The sequence below is a fragment of the Arachis hypogaea genome, chromosome 7 (assembly GCF_003086295.3).
Source record: "Arachis hypogaea cultivar Tifrunner chromosome 7, arahy.Tifrunner.gnm2.J5K5, whole genome shotgun sequence".
Classification (NCBI taxonomy): domain Eukaryota; kingdom Viridiplantae; phylum Streptophyta; class Magnoliopsida; order Fabales; family Fabaceae; genus Arachis; species Arachis hypogaea.
Window position 1 is genome coordinate 74,062,792 of NC_092042.1, and position 21,927 is coordinate 74,084,718.

Here is a 21,927-nt window from a genome sequence, read left to right on the forward strand (position 1 = left end):
CGACTCAAGCGTAAGGTTCTGTGTGGTAAGGTCTTACACCAAAAGATCCAAGATTGAAGCAACATCTGCGGCCCAACAAGGTTCTTCACATTCTGATTAGCCACTCTATAGAGACACCTATATAGCCATGATAGCGTGGCCGATCTCTAACTATGCTTGTCGAGCCCATCAAGATCAGTAACATACGGTAGCTACCTTAAATGAACTTTAGCACTAGACTTGTCCCCGAAAAGCATCATAGACAATAACCACGCGCAAAAACCTGGACAATAGCATCTGTTGCATTAGGAGTCATGACTTTGAACTTTTTATGGAATTGGCCATATAATACTGTGAACTCATCAACACAATCGTTCGGTGAAAGTTCACCAAACAATTCTTAGAACCACACCCACACAAGCTTTCCACCATCCATCAATTGTTCAAAGTCACTTAGACATCCACTAACTGTAAATCCATTAATAAAGAGGTATAACTGGTATGCCACATCCTGTAAGATAATCGTGCACTCCCCAAAAAGCATGTGAAACAAATAGATTTTTGGATGCCATTGCTTTACAAATGCACTAATCATTGGCTCGTCAAGCTTAAACAATAACCATTTTAGTCTTGCAACATGAAGTAGTCTGACACTCTCTAAATAAGATACAATATAGTCATGTATTATCATCTTTTGTTGCTACGAATACTCTGTATATATCGAGTTGGCTGATAAAACAGAAATATCAGTCCTTTGGTCGTGCCTTATTCCCGTCTCCCCTTCTTGTTGCTGATCTGCTCTACTCTAGGTATTAATTTTTTAAAACTATAATTGTTGTTGAGACTTGAATTATGCTCTTATTCCTTTAATTCAATTTATTTTTTTTTCCAAATAATCCATCAATATTTGGAGAGAGGTTTAATCTTTTGCAAGTTCTTGAGAGGGACCAAATTACGACTAAGTTCTTCGAAACTGAAGAGGTGTGAAGCTTAGACTATATAAAAAAATAATAATAATTAGTAACACATTAAAATAAAGGTTCGAGAGCCTTTTGATTAAAATAATATTATCATATATGGTATTATATTAATGCACAAAAACGATAAAGTTAAAGAGCAAATTTGTGTATATTTGCATTATAGTGATTTTACTCATTACTCAACTCAATCAATGCCACCATTTGTTCATGTTGTTTAATTCTACCTATGAATCAAGGTTGAGCTAGTTCTTACTCAGCTCAAAAGATGTCCATACTATCGAAGAAGATAAAAAATTATGTTCAAATTGAAAATCTAGTTGTGTATGATATTGTAGGAGGAAAGGGCCATTCTTCAAGATCCAGCAAACAAGTTGCAAATGAAAGGAATCACGCCTGTTATCTTAATGATTTTCGATGTCCTATTTCTCTTGAATTGACGAAGAATTCTATCATTGTTTTAACAGGACAAGTATGCCTGTATTGTATTTTCTCTATAGGAATATTTATAGTTTTTATTTAAATGAGATGATGTTATTAGTTTATGTTTTAGGAGATTTATTTATATTTTTTTATTATTTTATTATAAAACGATTTTTTTAGTTAAACTATAATTGAACTGGTTGAACTAATAAATCACTAAATTAGTAACTAAAATGGTTCAATGATGGGTTCGATTTTCAGAACCTTAATAATAATAGAAAGAGAAAATTCATTAATTTTAGTTGCTGTTTAATTTATTTAAGTAAAAAATATTATGACATACTTTTAAATAGCAACCTTACACACAAACTATCCAAGTTCCAACTAAAAAGTTCTAGACCATTCCAAAGCAAGACAAACAAAAGGAGCACGATGGACACACCCGTTGGAATCCAACGGCCCAGATCAAACAGAAGCTTCAGGATAAATCTCTCGCCACTCAATTGATCTTCTCGTCCCATTGCAAACAACGAAAAGAGAGTGAATAAAAACCTAATCCCTCACTCACTCTCGCTCTTCAGCTCAACAACTACCACACCACCAAAACGCACTGTTGCTCCCATCGTTATCCGTAACCGCAACCCAATCCTCATTTCAACGCTCCTTAAACCCTAATTCGATTCAATCGTGATTCAATTTAGTTCAGTTGCATGGCGTCATCAACATTCTCTGGAGCTCCCTCTGCCGGCTCGCTCGTCGCGCCACCGCAGAAGCTCTCCTCCTGCGCCTCCATTTCATCCCTTCCCTTCGCGGCCGGAAGAACGCGACTCAACGGCGTTGTTCTTGCCAGGAGGAACCGGTGCCCCAGGGTCTCTGCCATGGCCAAGGAGTTGCATTTCAACAAGGATGGTTCAGCTATCAAGAAGCTCCAGGTATATTAGGACGAGTAACAATAACAGTAACTTTGACTGAGAAAGTGAGTTTAGCTAGAAAGAGTGAGTAATGCAACTAAACCGTGAAATTAGCTCCTGAAATGATACGTTTTGATTAAAGTTGCTACGTTTATTTGTATGGTTTTTAATTCGTTCGTATTTTTGTTGAAGTGAAGTTCGTTCTTAACATTTTGTGCGGATAATTATAATTAGAGGATTCGTTGTTACAGAGAGTGGTTTGGTTAGAGCACATTATGAGGGGTTCAAATGGTTTTTTCAAAATTTCATGTATTGTTATACTTGCTAATTATAATTTATGAGCATAATGATATTTTTTCCCCTGTATGTTGCAGAGTGGCGTGAACAAGCTTGCGGATTTGGTTGGGGTTACTCTTGGTCCTAAAGGAAGAAATGTTGTTCTTGAGAGCAAGTATGGCTCACCTAAGATTGTTAATGATGGTGTAACTGTCGCCAAAGAGGTGTGTACTTTGTAGTGTTCTAGTTATTTCATCGTTTTTTAAAGTTCAAATCCAGGATATTGATTCTTTAATGGGAAAATAAAGCAAAAGAACTTTTGTTATATTATAAGAATAATCATGTCGCTGAATTTTTCATTAGGACCTATGATCATGTTTTTTAAAATTAGAAAAGGTTTAGAATTTTATTCTTTAGAAACTATTCTTTTCCATTCATGAGAGAAGAATAACAATTCTTGTTTTTGATCCAAACTTCAAATCTTTTTCATAAGTTTATCTAATACTTTATGCTTTTTTTTTAATTGATCCTTATGTTACATTTGGCTTGAGTAGGTTGAGTTGGAAGACCCCGTTGAGAATATTGGAGCCAAATTGGTGAGACAGGCAGCTGCCAAGACAAACGACTTGGCTGGTGATGGAACCACTACATCTGTTGTTCTTGCTCAGGGTCTCATTGCTGAAGGAGTTAAGGTAGGTTGTTCCATATGCAGCACTGTAAATTGAAAACAACTGTTTGGTTTGATTTCCATGTTTTACATATTGTCATTGTTAGGCCTCATTTCTCAGAAAAATTGACAGGTTGTTGCAGCTGGTGCTAACCCTGTGCTCATCACCCGTGGGATTGAAAAGACAACAAAAGCCCTTGTATCTGAGCTTAAACAGATGTCAAAGGAGGTGATGCATTTTTCCACTTTTTTCCTCCTCATTTTACTTTTGAGCTGTTATGCCGGGTGTTCATATTCGTAAAAGTATTCTGGCGATTCATCACTCTGATTAATTGTTTCAAAATCCATTTGCTGCGAGACTGTGACATAATTTTGTGCTCACATGGATTACAGGTTGAAGATAGTGAGTTGGCAGATGTGGCAGCAGTTAGTGCAGGAAACAATTATGAAGTCGGGAATATGATAGCTGAAGCAATGAGCAAGGTTGGAAGAAAGGGTGTCGTGACACTTGAGGAGGGAAAGAGTGCAGATAACCACCTGTATGTTGTTGAGGGGATGCAATTTGACCGTGGCTACATTTCACCATACTTTGTTACTGATAGTGAGAAAATGGCTGTTGAATATGAGAATTGCAAGGTTTGACGTTTATTTTCTTATGGCAAGTGATTGCTAATTTCCATTCTTTATATCCATTATAATTTATGCTGTATATATTGTGCAGTTGCTGTTGGTTGATAAAAAGATAACAAATGCAAGGGATCTAATTAACATTCTGGAGGATGCAATTAGAAGTGGATTCCCTATTTTGATTATTGCAGAGGATATTGAACAAGAACCTCTAGCAACTCTTGTGGTGAACAAACTGAGAGGATCACTGAAGATTGCGGCACTGAAGGCCCCTGGATTTGGAGAACGCAAGAGCCAGTACCTTGATGATATTGCTATCTTAACTGGAGGTATGTAAATTTAATGCTTCCTTGTCCTCAATTAATTCTTTCTTGGGTTTAATTTGGAAGCATAAATATTTCACCATTTTAGTTTTGGCAGCCTTTTATTATTGTTGATATTGATATGTCTTTTTATATACCCATGGTATTATAGGTACTGTAATCAGGGAGGAAGTTGGCCTTACTCTAGACAAAGCTGGGAAAGAGGTTTTGGGGCAGGCCTCCAAGGTGGTGCTCACCAAGGATACAACCACAATTGTTGGTGATGGTAGTACTCAAGAAGCAGTGACTAAGAGAGTTGCACAAATTAAGAACCAAATTGAGGTCTGTTTTTTGCCTGTCCCTGTCTCATCTTAGCATGTCTCTTTCTTCAGACTTTTTGTACATGCAAACATCTCATGTATAGGGGTTCATTGGGACATTGTAAATAGTGCATATCTATTGAGACTCCCGAGAATTATGAAGTTCTGTAGTGCTGGCAGATATGTTCATTCTTGCTGTTTCCAACAATTATATCTGTTTATTTCAGGCTGCAGAGCAAGAGTATGAAAAGGAGAAGCTTAATGAAAGAATAGCAAAATTGTCTGGTGGTGTTGCTGTTATACAGGTAATTCACTCATTGAACTATTTAATAAAAAGCTGATTATGAACTTTGTATAAGCCATATTGACTCATGAAAGTTTGTTTTGTGTGTGTGCAGGTTGGAGCACAAACTGAGACAGAGCTCAAAGAAAAGAAGTTGAGAGTTGAAGATGCTCTTAATGCTACAAAGGTATGATTCTCTTTCCTGTAAGATTCATTAGGCATTTTTGTACTCTGTTTAGTGGTCTGAATCTTTTGTTGATTCTTCAGGCAGCTGTTGAGGAAGGCATTGTAGTTGGTGGTGGGTGCACTCTGTTGAGACTTGCTTCAAAGGTGGATGCTATCAAGGATAGCCTTAATAATGATGAAGAGAAAGTGAGTCATTTATTAGATTGGGCATAAGATATATTTGTTTGGGTTCTTTGAAATGCTTCCCACTTTTGTTCAATGACATACTACTTATTGGCTTTCCCATTGTTTCAGCGGTTTCAAAATTATTATATTTTGTTGTATTGCAGGTTGGAGCAGATATTGTTAAAAGAGCTCTCAGTTACCCTCTGAAATTGATTGCCAAGAATGCTGGTGTAAATGGCAGTGTTGTCAGTGAGAAGGTACTCGGATTTGGATATCTTGTGCATTCCTCCTTACAGACATTTTATTTGAATGCTTATGTTATGACTCTGCATGTTGTGATTAGGTTCTTTCCAACGACAATCATAGATATGGATATAATGCTGCCACTGGAAAATATGAAGATTTAATGGCTGCTGGAATCATTGATCCAACAAAGGTGAATTTCTGTTTGACTATTATTGCACTAGTTTTTATTTTACCTGCATTTGATCCTCTAGCTATTAGTATGGATATAATTAGTTTTTATTTTATTTTTAGCTTTTAGTATGCTGGTGTCTTTTTGATGGTCCCATAACCTGGTTACTTAGACAAATGGCACTGCTAATTAGTTTTAATTATAAATGGATGACATCATCATCGTAATCATTATTATTAAGTTTACAACTGGCTGTAGGGAACCTGAGATTACCATGAAAGGTTTACAGTTATGGTTCTTTCCGTGATCTACTAGATATGAAACTTGTTTACTTAAGAATCCTATTCTTTTTGTGTAGGTGGTGAGGTGTTGCCTGGAGCATGCAGCCTCTGTGGCAAAAACCTTCTTGATGTCAGACTGTGTGGTTGTTGAGATTAAGGAGCCTGAGCCTGTACCTGCTGCCAACCCCATGGACAATTCAGGTATGTAAAAGCTATAGACAACTGAATTAAAACAAAACTAGGTAGCTGCTAGGTTTGCTGATTCCATTTCTTTTCTCTCTCTCTCTCTCTCTCTCTCTCAGGATACGGCTACTAAAGTAAAGAACTGCTTCAGTGAGAACAATATTTTCGCCGCTGAGGAAACACTGTGGTAGTTGTTTTCATTTGTAGCAACTAGTCCAATGTATGATGATTTCTTCATTATTGTAGCATGATGAGCTAGATAGAGTGGCGCTTTTCTTTTTAATTATTTTTTCAAATTAATAATATAAAAAATTTTGCCTATCAATTATGTGGAGATCCACTTAGCTCCTGATTTTACCCCTTTATTAGTGTCAACGTTCAAAACAAGTTAAATCACCAGTGTCTTGAAAAGAATAGATCAAATGACTGGGTAAAAGTCGTGTTTGTTTAAACTTCACTGATCCAATTGGTAATTAATTATAAATTTGATTGTTTGAAATGGGCGTCGATCATATATCTGTTGTACTAAACTTCTAGACTCTAGTAGCCATCTACTTTCCAAGTTTCCTAAGAATTCGATCGGAAGTGCATTTACCTCAGGTGACAACTGCTAGCAATTTTACTTGGTTTAGCTTTTATGAAGGTTTGATAATAAGAAAACGCTAATAAATTTGGTGTATTGACAAAACCAAGTATTTAGGGCTGGTAATGGGAAGGATAGGATTTGGATTTTACCCTAATTCTATTTGGGGTTTGAACATTTTTTTAAAACTATTTTATTGTATTCGGAGTTGAGAATCTCTTAACTTTAACTCTATTAGCACTTTAAAGGTTTCTTAAAAAGTTTTAAACCTTGTTTTATTTGACTTTATCCGTAGAAAAATAAAATTTTTCAAACAAATATAAAATTTAATAATTTTAAATTTTATACATATTAATAAAATTGAAAATAAAAAATTAAATTTAAATTTAAATTAAAAATAATAAAATTTTAAAAAAATTTAATATAAAATTATAAATAATATAATCATTAACTAGTTTAGTAGTTATTTTAAATTTTGATAAAAGGAAGATAATGAATTTAACATCTTCATTTTCTTCTTTTCATAATACATATATAATTTTTATATATATTATATAATATATTCGTATACAGCGAATAGGGTAGACAATCCTATATTGGCAGCCCTATTTGTATTGACTTTGTTAAAAGATTATATTAAATTTGAGACTATTTCTTCCCGAAACAACCCCTGCCACATTTTCTTTCTCCCAAAATCTATCTCAGCACAATTGCTCAAAGTTCTGTTCCCAGTCCTGCGTCTGTACGCATTTCGGTGTTCACCAATCATGCCAATGCCACTTGCTTTTCCCTCTTCTCCATCATCCTCCTTCTCCTTGAACAAAGTGTCTCGACTGCTTCAAATTGCTTATTATTTCATGTGATTTCTCGCGTCCCCTCTTCCCTTCCCTTCTCTTCTCTCTCTCTCTCTCTCTCTCTCTCTCTCTCTCTGCGCTACTGTTGCAAGTTGCAACTGGATATAGCCACCACTTGCGATTCATTGTTGCTAGATCTGTGCTGCTTCTTGGTTCAATTGGTTTGTTCAGATTTGTAAGAATGGTTGCTGATTTATGATTTGGGTGAAGATAAAGATCATTTGTGACCTGAGAACATTGAGGTGGTTGAATTTTTTTATGTAGCTGAAATGATGGAGGCAATGGTGGTTTAAAGATGAGAAAAAAGAAGTCGGAGACGACCAAAGGAAGGCGCTAAAGTAACAATGTAGAGCTACTTGAACCCTATACTTAGATTCCAGTCTCTAAATTAAACTCTAACTTCTTCAAATAAGATGATTTTAATTTTTTGGTGAGTAGTTTCATTAGTGTATGTATATTTTAAGGATAAAAAAATAGTTTATTTAATTTGTCTCTTATAACATGGTTTAAGTTTATAAGACATAGACATTTCCTTGATTTGTTGTGTTGCCGTGTGCAGACATCCTCGTCTAACATGCGTGTCTTTTATGTTCAACTGTGTTTTAATAAAAAATAAAATTTTTTTTGGGATACATTTGGTCACATCTAAATACTATCACGTGTCAGCGTGTCCATACTATCACGTGTCAGCGTGTCCAGTTTTATTCTTAATATGTATTTTTGAAATGAGTTTATATTATTAATTATTAAAATAAAATATATTTTAAATATTTTATATAATTAAAAAAATATAATAAAAATAATTAAAAAATTAATTTATATTTTAATATTAATAAAATACTAAAATATTATTTTAATTTAACTAGAAAGTACTTTATATTTTATATATATATCATATTCACGTATCTTATAAAAATTTTAAATTTACGTGTTCACTTATCTTATGTGATGATAGTTATATAAATTTTGAAATTTTATTTTATTTATTGGATTTTAATAATTATAGGGACAGATAGAGGCGGGACGGGTACCCACAGAGGCGGGTTAGGGTTCAATATTTTTCTACCCGCGGATAGAAGCAGAACGGGTTCTATGCGAGTTATTGTACGGTAAGACGGGGTCGGGTAGAGCAAAAACCCGCCCCTACCCACCCCGTTGCCACCCCTAATTCGTGGGTTTCATAAACACGAGTGTATATATGAACTTCTCCTAAACATATTTTCCTCCCTAAATCATGATGAAAGAGTTGTAATCAAAACATTTTACATGTCATTATATATGAATTAATAGTCAAATTAATTTTTAAAAGATGATGTATTTTTTAAATTTATTTGCAAAAAATTTTATCAATTAAATTAATCTTTTAAAAATATAAAATAATTATTTTTGTCTTTCAATCACTCAATTAGTAATTTTTGTTCATAATTAATGATACAAAATATTAACTTATATTATATATGAATGACACCTAACATATCTAATTAGACGTTAAATAAATATATTTATAAAAATTTATTAATTTAGTGTTGTTAGGTTATATTATTTTATAATACTTTACATATAATTATATTTTATGATCCATATAATTATGCTTATTTCAACATGTTATTTAAATAAAAAATAATTTTATTAATTTTTTAACACTTTTAAATTTGTATCACTTAAAACATTGTTTGGCAAAATAGGTTAAAAAAATATTAATAGATATTTTTACTTTATGCAATTTAAATTATTCTTATTAAAAATAACTTATTCAATATATATATATATATATATATATATATATATATATATATATATATATATATATATATATATATTTATATTTATGCACATAGTGACTTATTCAAATTTCCGAACTTGGTTTAAAGAAGATTAACGTAACAGGCTTTCATTCCTGCCTGCTTGCATTGACTATCTTGAAGAAATGTCACTTCATGATCAATCATCTTCCTAGATGTGATGAAAATGTTAGCATTGACTCTTGTTGGCTTTAGCTTAAAGAGTCAACAAAAGAAGACGGTCATTACGGGGTAAAGAGACCGTGCAGAATAAAAACAAAGGGAAGAGTGACTTCCCTGGGTGCTACTTCTTCCTTATTGGTGGGGGAATTAGAAGTTTAAACAGTGGAAACTGGAGGAACACCACAAACTGATATATCTTGTGATATGGTTTGAAGCTGGGAGAGACTACAAAGACTTTTAAACATTAGAGACTTAAACTGCACCACACACAGGTATCTTTGGACATGATTTCTTAACTTATGATCAAGATAAGGGTACGTGAAGACTGGGTTGATTATACAGTACGTTTCCGAGAAAGTAAACATCATAATGGGGGAATTGCTTAGTATATATAATGGTTGAGTGAGTGGAGTGAAAGCCAACAACCAATATAATCAACATTCATTCCAAACATGGGAGTTAGATACCATACTATAATTGGTGCGTGTGCATTCCTTTTGGTGGTGGCTGAACTTGCGCACCTATGCTCGTGCGCAAATTCAAGCCTCCACTTGCACTCTCCGTGTGTAGAACGCGAGAGGCAAGCTCTTGTGAAGTTCAAAGAATCCTTGATTGACCCCTCAAACTTGCTTTTCTCATGGCAAGGTGTTCATTGCTGCCAATGGAAAGGTATCGGCTGCGACAACGTCACTGGTCATGTTGTCAAGCTTGATCTCACCACTTCTTTTGAAAGATGTCAGAGATCCCAACCATTTGGAGATCAATACAACTTTTGGGACACATATGAGATAATGGACGATACTTGCAAACATTCATACTATGATAGTGTAGAAGCTCTAAATGTTAATCCATCTTTGTTGGAGCTGGAATACTTGACTCATTTGGACTTGGGTGGAAATTTTTTCAGACACAATCCTATACCCATGTTCATTGGTTCTATGCAACAATTGAGGTATTTGTCTCTCTCCAATGCTGGTTTTGGTGGGAGAATACCAAAAAATCTTGGAAATCTCACCAACCTGCACTTTCTTGATTTGAGTGGGAATGAATTCTGCCACCTTTGGACATCAATTTGTTTTCTGAACTGCCATTACTAGAACATCTTGACATGGGTAATGTTTATTTTGGCCAACCACAGAATTTGCTCCAGGTACTTTATGAAACATGCATCCTTCTCTGTTATTTTTATGTGTTTAATTGCTTGGGTGTGTTTGTGAACTTGAAAAGTTGCTTGTTTCGCAGGTTAGCATTAACCTCACAAGTGCTCCTAAACTTCAGTTTCTCGGTCTTGCCGGCAACGGGCTTACAGAGTCGGCTCTCGATGCTTTACAAAACATGACATCTCTTGTGCATCTTGATCTTTCAAATAACTATCTTACTTCATTTCCATCATTGTCAGGCAACTTTGAGAAGCTGGAGTCTCTTGATCTTTCAAATTGTGGCCTTCATGGTTCAATTCCAAATGCTTTCAAGAATGCAACTTCCATTGAATTCCTCTCCTTTGAGGGGAATAATTTTGACTCTGCTCCACTCTGGTTCCACAAATTTGAGAAAATCAAGTATCTTGATTTCTCATTTAACAGGTTTCGAGGTCCAATACCTAATGTTTTACAAAACATGTCTTCTTTTGAGTCCCTTGACCTTTCATTCAACTACTTCACTTCAATTCCATCTTGGTTTCACAAGTTTGAGAAACTTAAGCATCTTGATCTTTCATATAATGGGTTTCGGGGTCCCATTCCCAATGCTTTACAAAACATGACCACCATTGAATCTCTTGACCTTTCCAATAACTCTTTCACTTCAGTTCCATATTGGTTTGTTGAGTTAAAGACACTTCTCAACCTTGATCTTTCAGTCAATGATTTAACATTCATGGAATGTTCTATCAAGTTAATCTTGGGAAGGATGTGTCATTTGAAAAGGTTAGATTTTACAAGAAACAAGCTTCGAAAAGAATCAATTGGACACAATGGGGAGTTGTCTACCTGCATCATACATGATTTGGAGATCCTAAATTTGGGTTATAATGAATTTAATGATCAATTGCCATCTTGGATAGGGCAACTTGAAAATCTAAAGTCCCTTGATCTATTTGCAAATTTTTTCTATGGTCCCATTCCCTCTTCTTTTAACAAATTACTGAAATTGAAGTTGTTAGATCTATCCTATAACATGTTAGAAGGGGCCCTTCCTAATTTTTTGGGACAACTTGAGAATCTTACCTCCTTAAGACTTTCAAGTAATAGTTTTAATGGAACCATACCTCAAAATCTTATTCAACTTGTAAATCTATTTGAACTTGATCTTTCAAATAACTATTTGAAGGGACTCATACCAAAAAAAATTGGTCAACTTATAAATTTAGAATATCTTATTCTTTCAAATAATTATTTTGTAGGACCAATTCCTGAAAGTCTTCTTCGACTTGTTGTCTTACGGGAACTTGATCTTTCAAATAATTATTTGAATGGAACTATTCCTACAAGTATTAATCAACTTGTATATTTGAATAGCCTTGATCTTTCAAGAAATAAACTGCATGGCAACTTTGATCTTAGTCAATTTGTGTATTTGTCACACTTAGATCTGTCTTCAAATAATTTGGATGGTGCCATTATGGTGGGAAATGATTTGTCTTCAATTTTACCAAATATGTGGTACTTGAATCTCTCCCATAATCAATTCAGTGGTCCACTTCCTGATCATTTTGGCCAAATAATGCCTTATCTGAATTTCTTGCTTCTTGGAAATAACCTTTTAAATGGTTCAATTCCCAAATCATTATGTCAAATTGAACTAGGTATCCTTGACCTTTCAAAGAACAAGCTATCTGGTGAAATTCCAAATTGTTGGAAGGATAATGAAAGATGGAAAGAAATAAACTTGTCATTCAACAAACTCTCTGGAGATTTTCCAAGCTCATTTGGGAACCTTTCTTCTTTGTTATGGTTGCATTTAAACAATAACAACCTTCAAGGGGAGCTTCCAATGATTGTGAGAAATCTAAAGCTGCTATTGATTTTGGATGCTGGAGATAATCAACTTTCTGGCAGGATTCCATCATGGACTGAACAGATGTTTCCTTCGCTACATGTTTTAAGATTGCGAAAAAACATGTTGAGTGGTAGAATTCCTTCACAGCTATGCAATCTATCATCACTTAGAATTCTGGACCTTTCCCTCAACAATCTGTATGGTTCAATACCGTGGTGTATAGGCAATCTTCGAGGTATGACTCTCAACAAATCTACAACAATTCCTTTTGCAGTAGCACCACCACGACCACAACCACCATCACCACCTTTTTCCAAGCCAGAGTGGTCAAAGGAGGATGTTAGAGAGGTCATGAAGGGAAGAGAACTTGAATACATAAAAATCTTGGAACTTGTAGTCATCATGGACTTGTCAGAAAACAATTTGGATGACTCCATTCCCATTGGAATAACTTTGCTCAATGGATTGCATGGCTTGAATCTATCAAACAACTATTTGATTGGAGAGATTCCTAACATGATAGGGAATATGAAATCATTGGAATCGTTTGATGTATCTAACAACAAACTCTCAGGCTCAATTCCAAATAGCATGGCAGCTTTAACTTCCTTAAGCCATTTAAACTTGGGACACAATAACTTGTCAGGACCAATTCCCACAAGCTACCAGTTTTCAACTTTTGACTCGTCTACTTATGATGGCAACCCATTTCTCTGTGGACCTCCATTGATTAAAATGTGTCCTGGCCATGGTTCCGGCCAAGATCTTCGAGAAAGAGAATTCGAAGATAAAGATGATGAAACAAATAAGTTGGAAAAATGGTTGTTCTTCTTAGTCATTGCAATTGGTTTTGCAACGGGGTTTTGGGGAGTTATTGGAACTTTGTGGTTCAAGAAAAGTTGGAGGCATGCTTACTTCAGAAGGGTGGAAGATATAGCTGACATAATCTATGTGGTAACTATGATACGAATGGCAAGAAACCGTGTTGATAATTGATGTGTTTGTTTTCTTTTTTTCTGTCTTATCCTAAATGTTTTAGTGGCAATTTCAACGTGGTTTGTTACAAATGTATGCATTGGTTGTAATTAAGGTTACCTTGTTTATAAATAATCACATTTTTCTGTGAAATTACATGAACAACTTATGCTTTAATCAATAGTTATTAATGAGAGAAGTAATGAACAAACAAACAGAAAGACAATAGGGAAATTAACGTTGATCAACCATAAGAGAGAACTAATGTAAGCACTAGTTCTTACAAGTTAATACTTTCTACTTTTCTAATCATTTATCGGGAGATGATAATTGTAAGAATTGCAAAATTAGTAAGACCCTTGAATGTGCAAAAATAATAAGAATTACTCGTGGTTTGTACATAATGTATTTTTTTTTCTTTTCTAGCATTTTGCTTGATAAGTTTTCGCTGTATTTTTAAAAAGTTAAATATGATTTTGGTCTCTATCATTTTGGTCAAAAATCAAAATCGTTTTAAAGATTTTTTTTTTCATTTAAAATCATCCTTAACATTAGATTTAGTTTTAATATCGTCATTTTTCTAATTTTGGATAAAATTATCCTTCTTTCTTGATCTTTAGAACAATTTCAACGGATGAATTTTCAACCCACTTTTTTTGACATGATGCACTTTCATCTGTTGAAAAAGAAAGAAGATGAGTTCCCTCCACATAATTCGAAGAGACAGAGTTTTAGAGAAATTCTTGATATCCAATGATAACTTACCGTTACCTTTAAAATAAATAATTATATTAAATTATAATTAAATAAATATTTATATTAAATAATTAAATCATAATTAATTAATTAATAATTATATGTTATAATTATTAATTAATTAATTAATTATAATTAATATTATTTAAATAATTATATTTTTACTTAATTAATAATTTATATTAATTATTTAAATCATAATTAATATAAATAATTATATTAAATTATTATTAAATATTATGTATATTATATTAAATTATAATTAATTAAATTTATTTACGTAAAAATTAAATTTTTACACATTTTAAAATAACTTTTGGTTAAATTATTTATTTTTGTCTATAAAATTTAAAAATACTAATCACATTATAAAATTAGTTGTTACAAATTTAAAAATGTTAACTATATTATAAATTTTTAATATTAATATTTTTAATAATAAATTTTTTTTGAATTCATATATTTAAATAATATTATTGTAAAAGAAATAGTAACTAATATAATTTTAATTATTTTAATTAACAGGGACTAAAGTTAGTTTTTTCTAATGGAAAAGAGAGAGATAGTTTGAGCTTCTATTTACTGTTTATGACGTAAAAACTTATATAAAATTACTTTTTATAATAAATAGACCATAAATAAAAATTGAGATGAGTTCTTTATTAAAAATGATCTTATATTTCCACTTTCAACTTTCATCTAACCACACAGGCTCACATACTCAAAAAACACAAAAGATCTTTGGTTCGCTAACATTAAACTCTCTTTCCTAATTCCTATTTCTTTTTTCTATTTAGTTTTGCTCTCACTCACATATTCTAAATCTTTTATTCATTATTATTAGATTTTTTTCTTTCTTTATTTCATATGCTTTGATAAAGGATCTCCTGAAATTTAGTCAAAATTCTTTGTTCATATGAAATCTATACCACCAAAACACATGCACATACATTCAATTTTTTACAAATCATAATTCATTCTGAATCTCAAACTTAAAGTTAGAAGTAATCTCATAAAATCAAAACTAAATTTGAGCTTCAGAACTCACCATAATATCAACAAGAAACATATGATCATTAGACTCAAGTTTTTTGTTTAATTTTCCTATCAAGGAACGTACTAAAAAATGTTATAGAATCAAAATTTAGAGAGAAAAAGAAAAGAGAAAGAGTTGAGTGCGGATAACAACATCGTAAAAAAAGAAAAAGAAAGAAAACGGTAGTGGGGCACATAAAAAAGAAGGAGATCTAAGAAGAGAGGATATGGAGAATGAAAAAGAAAGTTTTCTATGGTAATGAAAAACAGAGGAGTTTGATAAGAATAAAAGTATTTTTTTTTTCAAAGGACGATTTTAAATCTAAATTTAATGTTAGAGAAGATTTTGAATAAAAAATTTTAAAATAATTTTAATTTTTGGGTCAAAAATTATAGGGACCAAAATTATAGTTACATTATATATTTTTTTATTGAAGTTTGTAGTGTGTTTAGGTTTTTATCAAACTAGTAATGGACAGAGATTTTTGGTTCTTACCTTAGTATCAATTTGGCTTCTAAGTTTTATATCATGAATAGTCATTCGAACATATTCTATTCTAACACAACTAATGGAATACTAAGCATGACGTGATATGTCGATATAGTCATGTCACAAAATAATTTGCCATATTATATGATAAATTAATCACTAATTTTCTTATACCTAACATATCAGCAAACATTACGGATGACATAGTGATAAACCCACAATTTCACTCTAAACCTTGAAATTTCTTCCTATCCCTGTTCCTCCCATTCTACGTTTTCCTATGGAGAAATGTACACTCACAGGGATTATTTAGTTCAGTAAAATCTACATTAATTCTAGCATAAATATGATGAAAGAAATTTAATATTTTTTAACTATATCATATAATAAAAATAATGTATGTAAACGTCAAATTATCAAATGTTACGTAGAATATACAAAATAATTTTAAATATATAAAAGCAATATAGATGATGAACAATTGATATTTAAAATGCTTTTCAATCTTCAAATATTGGTATATATTTGTAGCATAAAAGATTATAATTGTTAATTGAACCTTAACCCTTTTTCTTTTACTATTATGGTTATGTATGTAACACTTTATCACAGAATTTTGGCTCATCCTTAAACGCTCCTTGTTAAGTATGGAGTGCTGCACACCTTGGAAATTCATTAAATCTAAACTCTTTATTTATTATATTTTATTTGAATAGTTTAGATTTAAAAAGACAACCTGTTAATCAGGTTAATCATTTTTTTACAAGTTTTAGATTTTTTTTGAAAATCTCATATATTGGACTGAAGTTCAAAATAAAAAAATAGTACATAAATATTAAAAACAATATGTCTGTACAAAAAAAAATTTATTGGATTTTAGAATTAAAATAAATAATACATAAAAAATAAGTTAAAAATTTATGTACTAAATCTAAAATAAAGATATATTAAAATCTTAAAAAAATATTAAATATATATTATGTATATAATATTAAAATTTAAATAAATTTTGTTTTGTGTGAAATAAAACTATAATATTAAATATAAACACAATGATAAATTTTTTTGTGTTATATATATAATATTAAAATTTAAATAAATTTTGTTTTATGTGAAATAAAATTATAATATTAAATATAAAGACAATGATAAAAAAATTTGTGTTATATATATATATATATATATATATATATATAATTTTGTGTGAAACAAAATTAAAACATTAAATATGAATAAAAAGATAAAAAATTTTGTATTATATAAATTTAATTAAAAAGAACATATATACAACATAAAAAGCAAACAAACATATAATAATTTTATTTTGTGCAAAACAAAAATTTATATAAAAAATATTTATATAATTTTTTATTAACAATTTTTTTATTGAAATATGTTATTTTATTATATTTATAATATATTATTTTGGATAATTATATTATTTTAGTTAATATATATTATTTAAAAAAATATTTAAAATTTATTATTTTATATTAAGAATATTATTAAAATATATTATTAGTTTTTCTTAAAATAATATTTTCTTTTATTTGGTTCAAACACTATGACAATAAATTTTTTTTACGTAACTGCGTCTATTCAATAAATATTATATTCATTTATTTCTATATTGCATGTAAAATAAATAATTAATGTTTAAAAAAAGTTAATAAAAAAAAGAAGTATTCTTTTTTTACCCACTCTTAGATGAAAATTATGTCATTTGAACTATAATTCGTTGATAAAAAAAGAAATATTCTTAATTATATATTAAATAGAATAATTATTTACTAGGCTCATTCTTATACAAATAATTTTTTTTTTAATTTTATATCTGTAATATTTTATACCAATTAACTTTAAAATCTAATTATTTTTTGAATAAATTAATAAAAAATAATACAAATAATTGTTTAAATATAATTATATTTTAATTTTTTATTTTATTATGTACAATTTGAGGATAATTTGAAATAAAAGATAATGAACTTGTACAACTGCCATCTATTTTGTACTTTGACTTTGTCGTCATGTGATGGCGCCTTCATGGAGACCGTGATTCTTCTCCAGAATCAATTTTGCGTTTGGAGTTAACCAACCAGCAACAGCGACAGCACGCGTCTTTCTTTTCTATGGCATCAATTTTTCGGACTTTGAAGGTCATTTATGATAGAAGTAGAATGTGGTGGGTTCAAGAGCGTTAAAATCTGTGACTAGACAATAACAGAGTAATGGAGGAATTCAATCAAATTTTTCTGAGAATTTTTGTGGTGCAAAGGTCGTCCGTGTGTTAAATGAGGGAATTAATATTTTTGTTAGTGTCCGGTTTGTTTGTTCAGCCCATGACAAAAAAATAATAACAATAATAAATAAATTAAATTTACCTGATAACTTTTGATAATAGGTTAACTTTTAAAGAGTGTTGCACTCCCTACTTTACCTGGAGTGCACTAGCTTTCGCCCAGAATTTTACACTTAAATCATAAATTAACGATTATGAGACATTAATATACTTAGACTTAGAGATATGTATATAATTATAGAAGAATAATATTAAAATTAGGAGTTCATAAAAAATTCGAACATTGTAAATCGTTACAACACACGCACATAATGATAATAAAGTTAATAACACTACAAGAAAAGAGAGCTATTTTAACACCTTTTTTTTTATAGTCATAGTTAAGTATAAAAATTAATATATATTTGACAGATATTAAAAATGTCAAATTCTCTTTTTTTTTAATAAATAATTTGACCGTAAAAAATTACTGTTCACTTTTGACAGTCCTTTGTTTTCAGCTTACTCTACTATATTCCTCTTCTTCTCTTGACGACCCTGCTCCTCTTCTTCCGTTGGCTACGTCGATTTTGAGATCACCCTGCTCCTCTTCTTCCCTTGACTCTGACTCTCAATTTTAGATCACAATACTCATTCTTCATATTCAAAATCTCAGTTTATTTTTCAGTTTCAAGATCCCATCTCATTCTTCAGCTCCAAAATCAACTTTGCCTTGTTAGGTATTTCTTTTTCCTCTCTCAAAATTTTTTATTCTTTCATAAATCTGATTTAATTTCTGTTTTGATGCTTCAGATTTCAAAATTTTTTCATTCAAGCTTCTTATTACTAATACGTATTAAGATAAGTTCATATTTTCAGATCTATTCTCTAATTTATATTTTTTGATTTCGCTTTTTATTGAGCTCTTCTATAATTTGTACTATTTTATTAGTTTGTCATATCTAATTGTTCTTGAATTTGTTCCAAATATCTGATTTGTGTAAATTAATCGGTAATTTTGATAAAGTTTTTGTTCTTTCTCATTTGATTTTTTTATTTTTTTATTTATAATAAAAAATGAGAGAAAAATAACTGTGACTTGATGATGCAATGTTATTGTTTGTTCTGTTTTAGAGTGCTATTTATTTTATGTTTTATCTAATTTGACTTCTAATCCTTCATTTTTTTTCTTTCTAATTTTTGCACACCACGTATTTGTTCTTTTTCTTAAACCATAGGTTCATATCAAATAGGAGTATCTAGCTTTATTTTGAGAGCTTGAATATATATATATTTCACTTTGAGAGTCTGAATTTTTATAATATATTAGTTTGCATTAGTGATATTGCTTATTTGCTTAGTTGCTTAATGTAGGTCAAACAATTTTATCAATAACTTCTAAATTGCTGTAAAAGAAATAAAGTCAACCAGTTAAAGCAAGTATTTTTTATTATTGAAACTTATTCTTTGTTAAACTTAAAGAATTTTTAACATATTCATTATTACATTTGTTGCCTCAGCTTCAATTTATGTGCATTGTAATCATTAAAGTCATTTATAGTCTTCTAGAAGGCATTTTTCTTATTTATTATTGTTCGATAATGCTGAGAACTCTGTATTATTATTGCTATATTTGCTATGTATGACTCTGTATTAATGCAGATACATTAACTAATCAACAAAGTTTAAAAGTTGAGGCATATTTGAAAATATTTATTTATGGCAAAATTTAATAAGTGCAAACAAGGGTATATCATTAACACAACACCAATTTAAATGGGTCAATTTTGTAGATTTTGGTGTTAAAAAATTTCGCTGAATTACTAGAAAATAAATTGCTCATGTAAAAGAGAACCTTTGGTCTTCTTAGCTTTTAGGATTTTTTTTCTTCATCTCAATTTTTTTTAATTATACATATAATTAAGCTCAACAAATTTGAAAAAATTTAATTATTAATGCTTTATGTTATAATAAATTGGCAACTTCTAATTCACTTTTGCACTCTGGTCAGGTTATTATATATAATACAAATATCATACAACTTTCTAAACCATAAAAGAATTGTGGATTGGAACTGTACTAGTATCAGCATCCTAATTTAAGCCTTTCGATATAAACCTTTTTTTTAGACATTAATATAACAGAACTTAAATTTGACTAAGATTATTTAACTCTATTATTAGTGAATTAATCCTGTACACCAAAACAGTGCAGATACTTAAATTTATGCATTCTCTTTTATGGAGTGATTGTTGTGCTGTGGAACAAGAGTTCATCTTAATGAGTTAGTTCCATGGCTGTTGATGGTGATTGTGAAGTGGAATTTAGAAGGCATTCTTATTTTCTCCTTTATGTTTTTGTTCATTATATGTGCTCCTTAATTTTCTGTTTTGTATACGGTGAGTAGTGGTTGCATTATTAAAAGAGGGAGAACAAAGTTTATATATGCTGAGCAAGGGTTGAATTATTTTCTTAACTGATTTTTATTGATTATTTTTAGTTTTAGGTATGGAGTATGTGACATGCATTCTTTGGACTTTATTATAGCTACATTTATGTTTTAATTTTTTTTTCTATTGAGGCTTGTGGTTTCTGGTACTTATTTATAATTTTTTTTAGGTATATTAAGCTTGTCATATATTCAATGGACAAAAATTGGATGCAAATTAAGAATAGAGCCCTTTTATAATATAGAAGAGGTGTGAAGGAGTTTTTAGATTTTGCCTTTAGTCATACAAAGGATGATAAGATATATTGTCTGTGTTTTAAATGCAATAATTGCTTTAGAAAATATCGTGAGCAAGTAGAATTTGATTTTCTAAGTCATGGAATAGTGAGAAATTATACAATTTGGTATTACCATGGAGAATCGCTACAAGATGAGTCACCCTATTCAAGTTCATTGATAGTGAGGATGATTATATGGATAAAGATGACATGAAAAATATGTTAAGAGATCATTTTGGAGTTTGGGATATAGAAGAGGATATTGAAGAACCTAATGAAAAGCATATAAAAGAGGATATAAGAGAACTTTATGAAGAGCATGTAGAAGAACCTAATGAAGATGCAGCGAAATTTTACAAACTTTTAGATGATTTTGAGAAAGAACTATATCTAGGATGTACGTGATTTTTAAAGCTCCCATTTTTTATGAGATTATTCCATATTAAATGTCTTGGTGGATGGAGTAAGAAATTATTTTCTATATTGCTTGAATGATTCCTATTCAAAAGGGGTATAATTACCGACGTCTTACTATGAAGCTAGGAAGATTATTCGAGATCTTGGCTTAAATTATGAGAAAATAGATGCTTATTATATTAATGATTGTATGATTTTAGAAAGATCATGATAAAAAAGAAACTTGTGATTGTGGTGCCTCAAGGTGAAAGTTTGAGGAGAAAGATGGAAAGAAAAAAAAAATTGCTATAAAAGTTCTCCGTTACTTTCGAATAACTCCAAGACTTAAAAGGTTATATATGTCAACAAAGACAGCATTTGATATGAGACGGCATGATGCAAAGCGAATTGATAATGGATATTTATGTGATCCAGCTGACTCGAAAGCATGGAAATCATTTGATGAGTTACATGAGTTCTTTTCTGATGAACCTAAAAATGTAAGGCTTGGATTAGCAAGTGATGGGTTTAACCCCTTTGGAAATATGAGTACTAAATATAGTGTTTGGCCTGTGGTACTAATACCATATAACATAAGGAATGCTATTTGTACTAGTTTTAAATCATGATCAATGATCCAAATTGCAAAGATCTTGTTTGATTTTATACGATGATTATATATGATAAAGTGAAAGCATATTCATGTCATAGTGATAGAGCTTTTGTTTTGTCTATTGTTATGGTCATTTTTATTTAAAAAATCAATAAATGAAACTTTAACTTTTATAATAATGAATGTAAAAAAAAATATGATTGAGTTTTTTATGGTAAAAAATTGTCAAAAAATGTCTATGATATAGTATATTTTACGGTT

At 30.6% G+C, this 21,927-nt stretch overlaps 2 protein-coding genes across 2 annotated transcripts; both read left to right on the top strand.

Annotated features, from left to right (window-relative positions):
- Nucleotides 1-1,754: 1,754 nt before the first annotated feature.
- LOC112703456 (ruBisCO large subunit-binding protein subunit beta, chloroplastic) lies at nucleotides 1,755-6,320 on the top strand. Its single transcript, XM_025754909.3, has 14 exons — nucleotides 1,755-2,311; nucleotides 2,665-2,790; nucleotides 3,121-3,258; nucleotides 3,367-3,462; nucleotides 3,627-3,869; nucleotides 3,955-4,189; nucleotides 4,335-4,504; nucleotides 4,710-4,787; nucleotides 4,881-4,952; nucleotides 5,033-5,137; nucleotides 5,281-5,373; nucleotides 5,460-5,552; nucleotides 5,890-6,013; nucleotides 6,115-6,320. Exons 1-14 carry the CDS (start codon nucleotides 2,090-2,092, stop codon nucleotides 6,126-6,128), a joined length of 1,809 nt encoding a protein of 602 aa, XP_025610694.1. The 5' UTR covers nucleotides 1,755-2,089; the 3' UTR covers nucleotides 6,129-6,320.
- A 3,240-nt stretch (nucleotides 6,321-9,560) lies between these two features.
- LOC112703457 (uncharacterized) lies at nucleotides 9,561-13,521 on the top strand. Its single transcript, XM_025754910.3, has 2 exons — nucleotides 9,561-10,546; nucleotides 10,639-13,521. Exons 1-2 carry the CDS (start codon nucleotides 10,505-10,507, stop codon nucleotides 13,387-13,389), a joined length of 2,793 nt encoding a protein of 930 aa, XP_025610695.1. The 5' UTR covers nucleotides 9,561-10,504; the 3' UTR covers nucleotides 13,390-13,521.
- Nucleotides 13,522-21,927: the final 8,406 nt, after the last annotated feature.